The sequence below is a fragment of the Ictalurus punctatus genome, chromosome 5 (assembly GCF_001660625.3).
Source record: "Ictalurus punctatus breed USDA103 chromosome 5, Coco_2.0, whole genome shotgun sequence".
NCBI classification, from domain to species: domain Eukaryota; kingdom Metazoa; phylum Chordata; class Actinopteri; order Siluriformes; family Ictaluridae; genus Ictalurus; species Ictalurus punctatus.
Window position 1 is genome coordinate 22564476 of NC_030420.2, and position 13260 is coordinate 22577735.

The 13260-nt window shown below is 40.2% G+C and overlaps 1 protein-coding gene across 1 annotated transcript; it reads right to left on the bottom strand.

Annotated features, from left to right (window-relative positions):
* Positions 1-5393: 5393 nt before the first annotated feature.
* On the bottom strand, positions 5394-11459 carry amigo1 (adhesion molecule with Ig-like domain 1). The gene is made up of 2 exons (XM_017467064.3): positions 10765-11459; positions 5394-10345 (listed from the first exon to the last, which is right to left on the bottom strand). Exon 2 carries the CDS (start codon positions 10228-10230, stop codon positions 8749-8751), a length of 1482 nt encoding a protein of 493 aa, XP_017322553.1. The 5' UTR covers positions 10231-10345; positions 10765-11459; the 3' UTR covers positions 5394-8748.
* Between the last annotated feature and the right edge of the window lie 1801 nt (positions 11460-13260).

A 13260-nucleotide genomic window follows, 5' to 3' on the forward strand; every position in this document is an offset into this window, starting at 1 on the left:
TTAATTGCTTACAGGACTCCAATCAACTAATTATGGGACTTCAGATTTTACGTTTTAAATTTGTAAATAGTTTTGCAATCTACATTTACTTTTCTTCTACTTCAGCATTATGGGATATTTTCTGTAGATTCATGACGGATAATCCTAATTAAGTCCATTTCATTTGCAGTTTGTAATGTTACAAAATTTGGAAAAGTTCAGGGGTGTCACAGATTAGTTGGAGATGGAAGCAAGTACAGATAATTTATTATGTAGAGTGCAAACAAAACAACCAAAAAAACAAGAACCATAAACATGAGCAGTGGATATGAGGCAAGAAACATACAGATTATAAGTGATACTGAGGCACACACGACAAATGACAATTACAACAGAAGCTTGACTATGAAACACTGAAAGACTGGAGAGTGCTGCTAACAAGGCATAAGAAGACATAGGTGAGAGTGATTAGTGAGACGTGACATGCTGGAGCTGATTGGTAGTGTAGTTCTGCGCATATTGGCGCTGCCATGACAGAACATCCCCTTAACGCATGTCTCCCGAAGCACAAAATATAGTCAAGCAGGGGTCGTGGACAGCCAGGCAAGATGTCTCTTAGCTTATAAGGGCCCTTAGGCTGACAGGGTTCATTGGGCGTGATACCATTAGCATAGCTGGCAGGAGACATGATGTCCTCTACAATGCAGTGAGGTGGAGCAATCTCCTCTGCATAGCTAAGGGGTGGTGCAACATCTAAGGCAGTGCACAAGAATGAAGTGATGGCCATCACAAAACCAATATGGGGAGCAACATTCTCTATGAGTCCAGAGGGGGAAGTGACATCCTGCATGAAGCCAGAGGGGGCAGTGACATTCTCTATGAAGAGGGGGGGGCGAGGTATACAGTGAAGCAGGGGAGAGGAGCCACGTCCTCAGCGGAGCAAGAAGGCAGAGCGACATCCTTAGCAAAGAAGAAAGGCACATTGACATCTGAAGTGGAGCTGTGTGGTGTAGTGACGTTCGAGGTGTAGCAGGGAGACAAAGTGACGCCTATAGTGAGGCTGTGAGTCGTAATGGTGTACTCTGTGGGGCAGAGGGGTAGAAGGATGTCCTTAGTGGAGCAAGGAGACAGAGCCACATCGTCAGTGTAGCAAGGAGACACAGTGGCGTCCTCAGCACAGCAAGGAGGTAGAGCAATTTCTTCAGCAGAGCAAGGAGGAATATATATATATATATATATATATATATATATATATATATATATAAATATATATATATATATATATATATATATATATATATATACACATACACACATACATATATATATATATATATATATATATATATATATATATATATATATATATATATATATATATTCCTACTTTCTTTGGAATGTCCATGGAATAAAATAAAATATTAGATGCCTCGAGTGTACCTTCTGCCAACTCTGCCATCATTTACACATTTGAATGGCCATGTAATACAAATCAATGTGATAACATGAAATTAAAAAAAAAACCTTATATGGCCATGGGTATTGTATCAACTCAGGACAGCTTCATTTGCTGCTATTGTCAAGCAAATGTTTGATGGCATACACAGCAGCGCTGCACCTTCACACACTCACTGAGAGTAGGCGAATTGTTGAGAGGCAGGAATTTGGCCAATAGTTGCTTCAAGCCTTTTATAATCAATCAGTTGGTGTGCGAGAAGGTGGGAATTACAGAGAAAGGTTAAAGCAATGCAAACATGCGCACACATGATGCAGTATTGGACCATAAGCATATCATAATGAAACTAAAGCCGAATCCTGGACATTTTCTCAAATTTAGAAATCCCAGCCGGACGCTTTTTTAAGGTCAGAGAAAGAGGACATGTCTGGGAAAAAGAGGATGTATGGTCACCCTAACAAAAGCATCTCAGAGAGCAATTTGTGTTCATTTCTACCAAATTAACTTTGCACCAGGAGGTTACTCATGTGAGCCACGTCTGGCAAGAGAGAACCAGAACTATAATCAAGCTGCTATCTATATTGCGTTATGTCAAAAGATTTCATTGGGTTTTAAATGGAAAAAAATGTAATCCTGATAGTATTCCCATTTTTCATAAAATGTACCTGTAATCTGATTGCTTTGTTTTTTGACATAACTATAACAGACTACATTTATCAGTTTCTTGTATCCTGATTACGTAACGCTGCTAAATGTATTCCGTTACTCCATAAGCCTGCTAACAAGCCATAACGAGACAATGTAATAGAGATTAGTGAGACATGTGACATACTGGGGCTGATGGGTAGTGTAGTTCTGTGCCAATTAGCGCTGCTGAGAATACCATTCTCCTTCCCTGGTCCATTGTCTTTGAAATGATGCTTCTCTAATTTGTACAGTCAGTTGCGGATTTCATTTCCTGCAACTTGTCATGTGCCCTGCTAAGGCAATTTATCACACAAGAGCATTCCACCATATTGACTTAAATTTGTAGGGCAAAGTTGAACTATTTTGATACATAAGACCCAAGTGTCCATGAGGTCCACAGCACTATTATGCTTCTGACTAATTGTGAAGATCTTGACATACCTGAACAGACGCACACTGCAATGATTTTGGAACACCAACAAATGTAACAAAGAGTCCGATCTCTCCTGGACAGGGGTGCAATTGAAACTGCACACCCTGTCCAATCAAGTTCCTTATTCAGAAGTAGGATGGAAATTTTGACCCAATTCTAGATTTAAGAGTGTTGAACTGGTTCTTTAAGACCATACCTTATACTACGGGTGACATATAATTCAAGCTGTGCAGATCTATCCCTAGATACTCACTTTGGACATGTCCAACATGTTTGAACACATTACAGTGCTTTGTCTCACAGTGAATTAAAATAAAGCTGCCTAACACTGAAGCAAGCCACACAATAAATCAGCATGAAACTAGATTCAGAACACTAGCCACCCTTTCTCTCCAATATGTGGCAAATAGTATTATGATGTTTAAATACATTCAGCCAGGCTACCATGTGGGGTAGGAGCTTCTGTTGAGAATGCTAGGACTGATAATGTCAACCACAGCAATGGTTCCTCTAGACTTGATGAAGCAACCATTCTTTCTCAGCCTATAATTGGAACCCAAACAACACAGACAAGCTTGTTAGAGACAGGACTTTCCTAACAAAATCAGAGAGAGATAATCACCATGGACATTTCCCTTACAGGTAGTGTGGTGCTACAGAGGTGTAAGGTCAGAACAGACATTTATTGTCATTATATCCATATACAAGTATACAGTAGAACCAAATAATATTCTCTAGCTGGAATCATTGTTCTCACCACATTTTGGCTTGCTCAAACCTTGTGATGATCAACATCTCCTCAAGTAGGCCCATTCTATAGGGCTGTACAATTCTGTAAAGGAGCTTTAGCTGAATGTCTTCACCACTGCCAAGTAGCCAACTGTTCCAACTGTGGTTCTCTCTGGCAGAACTGGACAGCCCCCTTGCACAGTATGTGCTACCCCATGAATGGCCTCACCATAAGCCTTTTCTCCATTACAGCTGATTGCACAGAATTCAGCAGCTATGCCACAAGATCCTGCTCATTGATTGGTTGGCAAGACCACATCTTCAACTAATGCTTTTGTTATTGGAACACCCTGGAAGCTTCCTCCCTGAGCAGCTCTTCAGTCCCAAATGGACAGAGAGATTTGCCATCAACTAGGTCACTTGTGGATCTGACCCCTCAGAGACCCGCTTTCAGGAAGGCCACCAAGAGCATATGAGGCCCCAGAGAGATGACTACTGTTTAGGTTTTTAAAGACAATTTTACTTAGGAGTTTTGCTTATTTCTTAGGAGTTGGCCAAGAGCACACCAGGCCTTGCATTTGTTCACCTCTGCTGGAGCCCACCGACCAGCATCATTTTAAGTTTGCCTAATTCCTAGCTGATTGTTAAGCCCTTAACAATTTGGTCAGGTGTGATGGAGTTAAAAAGCCTTGAAATTTTGATGGGTTGTAGGTCATTTTCTCATTTTTCAACAGTCAAAGCTGGTAATCTGCTTTAAAACTCAACACACGACCATCACAGGGTGAACAAATCTTCACAATGCAGCCCAGAAGGATAAGTGTGTGTGTGTGTGTGTGCATATAGAGTATGCGACTGAGAGAATGCACTACATTGTGTATATATTCATGCATGTGGTGGATGACTGCCTGAATATAAACATAGAAATGTTTCAGGTTCTACCTTATTCTGCTAAAGAGCGTTCACACATAACTAAATCCCAAACACTTCACTATATTATTCACCGTCAGTGTTATACATGTAGTGATGCTCTGAGACCAGGAGATGGCATTACCACCATGTATGTCATTCACTACCAAGGTCTGTTGAAGTAGGCCAACTTTCCACATACTTCTGACAACAGTATGGCAATAATTGGATGTGTTTCCAGACAATATTTGAGTACTATAACCATATATTTACAGTTAAATGTTCAAAATACATATCTATGTTAATTACCAGTGTCATGAATGACAAATGAAATTCCATATAAAGGAATTTCAGAATATAGTGAAGATGGAATATGGTGGTTCAGTGATGAAGGCAGTGGGCTATCAATCTGCTGATGACTGGAAGGTCGTGCCTTGATATCCCAGCATTGTAAAAATGCCACTGTAGGGCCTGAAACCTTCGACTGCTCAGCTGTATCCTGTGTCAGTGAAATAAAATGTACCGTATTTTGTGAATTTGTATTTGGGAATGAGAGCGAACCAGAGTCCTCCGAGGACACCCACTTCGACATAAGCAAAACTTGTGACTCCAGACAGCTACTTTACCTATCCTTATTCTCTAAAATTGTATCGCTAATAAATATATATTATTTGATTGATAGACCACAAGTGTTAGCGTGGTTGTTCTGCAGATAAATTGGAAAATAAATGAGTGTCTTAATTACGAAGTGACTTTAATGAAGATGACTGAAGTTTCTATATGAAATAATATAATTGGAATAATGAGTAAATGTGCTGGTTTGAACCATAAAAGCGAAGCTGACTCCAAAATGAAGCTGTAACCTTTTTATTAGTTTTGCAAATAATTTTTACCATCATTGTAAGTGTCTGTAATAAAACCTCTACAGCTCTGGCTTAAGCTTTACCCTACTTTCAGACACATTCTGCAGTCTACCACAGAGACTCGATACTGCAGAACCTCTCTAATACAGGACCAGCACTCCGCAGCATCTGATGGATATTGCACTCATAATATGCTTACTGCGACATAGGTGATCTTTCCACTGTGAGGCTTTTACTACCTTCAAGACATTCACTTTGCACTAATGGATATTTTCCGGTAGCTGGATATATTTGACTCTTTGCTGTTTTCCTTTCACAAAAAAAAACTAAAGACAAGCACTTTTGCTGAAATGATTGTGAAATTCTTTGTATATCCCACTGTAGACAACAGACAGACACAGCCACTTTATATTAATAGTCTCTAGTAGACAGAGATTCAAAACTAAACAGGATAAAATACTTGACATACAGAGTTGTGAAATAATACATACATGTTACATATAGTATACGGCACTTAAAAAAAGGACAAAACAAATAGGACATATTCACAAACAGGATTAAAGTGGCTAGGTAAGAAATAGGTACACTGATACACAATTTAGTGTGCTTACATTATACATTATCCTAACGAAAAGGTATTAGAGGCGCATAATGTAAAGTCAAGGCAGTTCTCTGGGTTTTTTTTTGTCACAAACGTCTCTACATATAACAGTGTATTCCTGAAAAAGAGCATATAACCTACTGCTTAGTGATACAGTGCTTTGTTGCCTCCATAGGTACAGTCTGTGATGGCTTACTGAAGTTTCTGTTCTATTTACTAACTTCTTATTTTAATATACAGACCTATTGAGACACATTGTAAACATATCTTCAAGATTTCATATGACAGAAACATAAATTACAACAGATAACGTTATAAAAAGCTCCATTTTTTTTTGTGTCACAAGTGGAATCCAGACAACAGCATAAAGAACACTATATAAAGAAGAATGTGGCCCAATATGCTTCCTGTGATCTACTTTCCCACAGGATATTTTCAGCTTTAACCCACATGATTGACTTAAACGGGCTCTTCGGGACCATCTGCACATCAGAGTCAGCTGTATTAAATTGATACACCTTATACGTGTCAGTATTAGAGCCAGCAGTATTAAACTACAGGAGTGACTTGGGCACTTCTGATAGAAGAACAAGGAAATCAGACAAAAATGACTTGCTGGTTAAGAAAACACTGTCTTCAAGGTAAACATTTTTAAACAGACACTGAAGCAAAAGACAAAAGCACAGATGTACTGCCCATAAACTGCTGAATGATAAACAGATTAATAGAATACTGCCGCCATCTAACAACATCCAAGGACTGATACTTAAGGAAAACAAATGACAATGGCTGAAAAGCCATTAGATCTTGTTTGGGCGTTGGGTCTCTTGCCAAGGTGAAGCATGTTTGAAAGCAACAGAGACACTGGCCTCTTCCCATAGAAATCACGATGGTGAGGACGTCACAGGATTTTGGCTTCAGCTGAGGAGGCGTTTAATAGGCCTGAACTGCCCACTGCCTGTCGCTGTCCATCATAGCTGCTCTCATTTTCCAATACTTTTTTCCTGAGATGATGCTGTGCAAACCAGATGGGCTTGCCCCTCTTTCAGAAAACAGAATCTTCAAGGTTTTAGTCCCTTATTACAGAGATTGTAACTGGAATGCTCTAAAATACTTCCATTGTTCATGTCCTCCGTATATTATTACCATTGAGAATCAATGAGTTTTGAATTAGCCTGCCTTTGACTTCACCCAAGCTGGGTGAAAACAAGAATGATATGGCTGTCAAACTACCGTCTGATTTCACTCTAGACAAACGTGAAGCCAGAGTATTGAAATGGTTATGGTGTCGGGATAGAGTTACAGGGTATGACAGCTGAATGCTACATAGAATGCATGTTATGTGGGAATACACGCTGATCCAACATTCTGAAATGGACATTTTGTGTGCTATATCTGAGGAACTCATCCACTGTGTTTATCACGTTCATTAAAGCCTATGTGACATTGGGTAGTGACATGCATAATAAAAACATCAGATTAAACTTTTTCGCAACCCCCCCACAAAAAAAACATGGCTCTCTCCTTTTTTCTGTTCAAGGTTACAATCATCTTTGGGGGCTTATGGTGTAATTAAAGATCATTTAGAATCATTTAGAAAATATTTTGACAATGGATGACTCAGCAATGACTAAAGCTAACAAAATATGCAAATAACCCAGAACTTGAGAATGTTTGAGAAGCAGAGATGTCTGAAAAACAGTTTTGGTTTTTGCATTGTGGACTGTCCTGGTGTACTACAGAAAAGCAGAGAGATGCCTTATTCTATTTTAAGAGGTTATTAGCATTCAGGAAATGTCTCTCTCTCTCTCTCTGGTTGTCATGACAGACAGCCTCATGCAAATGGCATTGTGCAAATAATAGGCCATATTTTCTGACAGAGAATGGCAGTAATAATGTGATTAGGAGTCACTGTTTAAGGTATACATTTGCTGTGCACACAACATGCTGATTTAATTTACTCTTAAGCTGGGGATTACAAGAAATGCTATTGTGCATCTGGTATCAATTTTCAGTGATCCTTGGGGATCACGGCAGCTGGCATGTCATCATCATTTTTGGTGCTACAACTACCCAAACGTTCGATAATCACACGCGACAGAATGCTAGAAGACGACATCTATTGAAAAGATGTTTTAGCTTTTTGTCCTAAAATCCAGCATGTTTTGTTCTAAAATTCAGCAACAGCTGTAGTCTTGTGACATTATTGCAAGTGTCTATGGAATTGCAATGCAGTGAAGTTTAACTTTGGCTTAATGTCAAATAGCTCACCTATTCACTTTACATTTGATCCCTTATTAACAACAACAACAACCACTATAAATCTAACTGTAATGCAACAATTGGATTTTCTCTTCTCCAGTACTACTTTGCTATTAAAACTGACCTAGGTTTCCTCTACGTTTTGACGTACTGATAAGCTTAGAGGTGCTGAATTTCTACAAGCACATTCAAATCTTTGCTACGTCCTTTCAAATGCACTTGACAGTGTTCAGTGTTCACCGTAATGGTGCTTAATGGCATGCCACTCCTCTAGCAATGACTCATGACTGAAGTCTATATATAAAGTGGTGATGCTGGCAAGTTAACATTTGGGGAAGGGAGGCATAAATATTGTAAGTACTAAAGACTGCAGGACACAACGCTATAATCTTTCTACTCTCAGCAGTCTAAGAATCATAATATATGGTTTAAATATATGGTTTATTTGTTTTAAATTTTACTAAATAATAAGGCTTGCCAGTGCCTGTTCACGGATAAATGAATTTTGCCATGTTCCCTATCACGTTCCCCACTTCTCAGTGACACGTTACTAAAAGTCCACTTACTGTATATGGCAAGACCTTTTCACAGTATATACTTAAGTGCTACAGATTAAAATGCTGGAAAGGCTTCTCTAACTTGTCCTTGTCAAATACACATAGGAAAGCTATATAACACTGTCTTTAATTAGCCACATGCTGAAGGGTGCAAACTGCATTTCTGTTGCTCTTTTTCCAAAGACGTCTCAACAACTCATTGCCTCTGGACAAGCCTCACACAATTTGCATCCATCATAGAAGGCTGCCCAGTTTCAACTCTTGACAGGATCCACTCAGACCACAATGGGTGTGTCAGAGAAGACTGAGCTAATAGAGTCCGCCACTGATTTCTTTCTCTTTCCTTTCCCATGCTTAGCCTCGTCCTCCAGCTCTTCTTCCCGATTGCGATTCACTTTCCCATTCTGGCCCTGCAGGTCCTTGGGATCTATGAAGGCAACATGTCTGTTGGGCTCTGCTTTGGTTGCCAGATCCTCATGTGTTGGAGTGGCGCTGAGCATAGATGAATGAATACTATCCTCATGTTGGTTCTTGGACTTCCCTTGTCCTGGACAGCAGCGGCACCGGCAAGGGGTCAAGTACAGGTAGATGAGCACCAGTACCACACTGGCCAAGCATCCCACCAGAGTTGTGTATGCTGTATTGAGGGTCTCGCTGTTTCCAATAAAAGTGAAGTTATGTACCTTCACCCACACATACAGGGTTTCATTAAGGTATTCGCTTACAGCGAAGCAGGTGTACTGACCAGAGTCCTCGAGTTTTACTGAACTGATCTCCAAGCTGCCATCTGGTAGAACCACAGCAGTCTGGTTGTTTCCAGGTGATACTATTACATTGCCAGGTAACATCCAAGTCTTGGACATGTCCCGATGCCGCGTATCACACTTGAGGACCAGAGACTGCTCCAAAAATGCTTCCTCCACTGATTCATTATATGTGCTGCAATTTATATGCATGTTTAGCTCAAAAACATGCACAATTTTCTTATCAGGTCCTGGCAGTATGCAGGTGATTTCATCTTTGAAATCCACAGCAGAGTTTAGTCGTCGCATATACCAGTGTGCCATCAAGCTGTACAGCTCACAGTCACAGTTGAGCGAATTATTATGGAAGTATAGTCCATTCCTGAGCCAGGCTGGCAGATCCTGCAGATCTTGAATGGGGAGGACTTTGATCCGATTGGAAGACATGTCCAATAAGCTCAACTTTTCCAGTCGAGTCTTGTCCTTAACCAGCTCCAGAGGGAAGCGGGACACCTGGTTCTGGCTCAGGTAGAGCTTCTGTAGTTTGCTGAGGCCTGTGAAGGCAGTGCGGTCAATCTGGGAGATGTGGTTGTTGTAGAGCAGAAGCACCTCTAGATACTCTAGCTGTTCAAAGATGTACTCGTCCAGTTGGCGGATGCTGTTAGACGACAGGTCCAAGTAGCGCAAGTGCTTAACATAAACAAAAGCTTCAGTAGAGATAAAATGCAAGCCATTGTGGCTCAGTAAAAGGTTGTGGAGTTTGGGGAGCTTGTATGTGGTCCACTCTGCACGTAGCCTGGTGATGTCATTATAGCTCAGATCAAGCACTGCTGTGTACTTGGGCAGGTCAGATGGCACAGTAGTTAAGTTCATTTTGGAGCAGCTCACAATGTTACTTGCACATATGCATGTTTTGTGGAAATTCACTATTGAGCCATAAGTCCCAGGTATACAGATAAGAACCAGGGAAGTACAGACAGCCCACTTAATGAACAGTTCCATGAAGGATGGCATATCTTCCACTCTCTCAGAGTCAAATCTAGTTCGATGATGATATAAATTGTACTAGACTTCCTTACATGTAGTCAAGAGATTAGCTGATTGAGCTGAAGGAGTTGCAGAGTTGAAGCTGAAAACAGAAAACCAAACAAAACAGATCATGTATTGCTGAAATCGAAGGGTGCATTTAGACATTTATGGCACTTCTGTAGAAAAGTGTATGCTCTTACTCTTGCATGCATACAGACAAACCAGAGGCATTTAAGCAGTTGGCACATAAAGGAGATCAATTGAAGCGTACTACCTCTGAAAGCAAATTCATATTCTCAGAGCAACGTCCTGCACACAACAATCAATAAAAACACTTCGGATAGGAAAGGTGAGGTGATATGGCCTGTAGTGCTCCTAAACAGCAGCGTTGCACTGCACCATTTCCCATATGCACTGTCCCATCTTTCAGCGTGCCCATGTAATACAATGTTCTAAAACAAAAACAAAAACAAAGCAACAACAACAACACAACGAATTGTGCATGTAATCCGAGATTACCTCCAGAATGTCTCGCCTCGGGGTATGATACATCAAGGGTTGTAGGTAAATAAAGTCCAGAGTCGGTGTTTGTTTATCCATTGCCCATCACAGTAACGTGCCACGCTTTTCCCATTCAGAAACAAAAGCCAGATGGAGACACACTGATTCTCTTCCGGGAGACCAAAAATATATATATAGCCGAATTAGTTTTTTTTTATTATTTTATTTATTTATTTTTATCGCAGAACACGGCCAAGGCTAAATGCGCAAATAGTTACGACATTACGTAAAGACAGGACGCGCGCGTCGCCGGTCTTCTTATAATCGAGACGTATTATGGCAGATGTCAGTAAATCCATTTCAGATGTCAGTTTAGCCAAAGCGTCCGAAGATCCATGCGGCTTGTTGATGCAGTGTGTCGGGATGAGAAATGAGCTCTGTTCGACGCCCGATCAGACGCCACACTGACTATCTGATGAGCAGCATCTCTTCACGCGCACTCACTTACCGGGGCGCATGAGCAGTCGCGCGCTTTCGCTCAGCCTTTCTCACACGCATAAAAAAAGCAAAACAAAACACTCATGTTGCGCCCTTGAATTCATTCACATAGACTGCTCAAACGTTGACTTCCTCTGAAACTGTGCAATCGTTTCCAAATCCTACCGATACGCCATTTGATCCTGACAGGAACACATCCGTCACGTGGTTATTGTTATTCTAGTGGGTGGTTTGCTACATGCTGTATAAACAAAACCCTGAACTGTTCTATGTAGGTTTGGGTATTTTCTGTTCAAAAAACATTCATTCGGAAATCTTAGAACATGGGTGTTAAACTCATTTTAGGTAATGGACCACCGTATACTTAGTCCAATATCCCTGATGAAAAAAAAACCCATTAGAAACATTACAGAAATTGTAATGGTTTCCACTACAAATAAAATTAAAACCATTAACAAATGTAGGCCTAGTGTGTTTTGAGCCACATTGTATTAGGATTTAATGGTTTGTTTTGGTTTCCACTAGACATCAACATACCACCAATAGAACCCCAACACTTATCAGTAGAGACCCACCATAACCATTATAGCTTCCATTAAAACCAATACAATTCCCATTATAACCATTAGAGTTTCTGTAATGGTTTCTATTCGGGGGTTTTTCAGCATGGATGTTACATAAAAACACATCAACAACTGCTCAAAAATGAAAGGTAAAAATATTAAACATATATCATTTACAAAACTCATAAACAGACTTCAAATGATTACTCAGAATTATGGCGTGCATGTATAAGTATTGGCCCCCTCCCTTAAGCACCATTTCTGGAGTGTTACAACAATGAAATTAAATGGACTTAATTGGGATTAGTCATGAAGCTGGTGTTGCTAAAAAAAAACAACCAAAAAAACCCCCCAACAACAACAACATAGTTTGTAATTGCATACATGTTCACCCTCTTATCTGTGAAAACCCCCCATTCTTTTGGAAAGAAACATAGTTACAGTATAAATTTTTACTTTGCTAATGAAGAATGATATTTTTGCACTTTTTTTTTTCAGTACCAGAGTTTATGGCCCTGAGGTTATTGCTCTATTTTACTCTCTAGTGGAATACCAGGACTCAAGATATAACACTCACTCCCTCATTTTCAGTAATGTTTTATCAGGGTTGTGGTGAATCAAGAGCTGATCCCAGGAACACTGTGAGAAGTGAGAAGACAATACACCCTGGATGGGATGCCAGGCCATAGCAGAACTCAAAATAACAGAGAATCGGATTTTTTTTATATTCATTTGCGGGTCCACAAGAAGATAGAACATGGATTCCAAAAATTTATTCGCAGGACTGTACGCGTGACACCCCTGTTCCAGATCAGTACCTATTCAGCCACAATGTATGCTATATGTACCATTTAGTATGCTTCCTGACTGGCTCTCCATGTCCATGGTAATATACTATAAAGAATCAGGACGCTCGAGCTTGACAAAAACTGTATAGAGTAGAAGGAAAAATACCAAACATAATTTAGAAACATTAACATACACCCCTTTGCCCCAATACAGTGACAGAGTAATGTTATAACTATGGCTTGCTGCCCACATTAGCTTAGCTTTGGAACAGGACTTGGCGTTCTTCATTTATGAATGGTCTATCATCAATATACAGCATATTTTTTCAAACAAGTGACACACAAACGTGTCAGGAAGCTCTTGAAATTAAAGTAAACCATGAAAGCAGTTAAGTAGCCCCAGCTTCTGGACTGGATTGGAGAGAGGGAGTTCTCTTCTCTTCACATTAGACAGGCCCAGCTGGGGAACAGAGAGTAGCTCCCACAGCTTGCTCACACTCATTCTCATGGGGGGTTGTAATTACACCCTGGGAGACAGCATTATATTAGGCTAAATTCGGCCGTGGGCTTTGTCCAATGCATTCTGCCCTCATTTCTAAATGTTTATCATCCACCGCAGTGGCACAAAGCGTAGAAAATGTCATTAGCTTAACAATATTATTTGC

What these genes read in the sequence shown, in the direction of transcription:
- amigo1 (XM_017467064.3), bottom strand. Translation starts at nt 10,230, where the DNA reads ATGCCATCCTTCATGGAACTGTTCATTAAGTGGGCTGTCTGTACTTCC.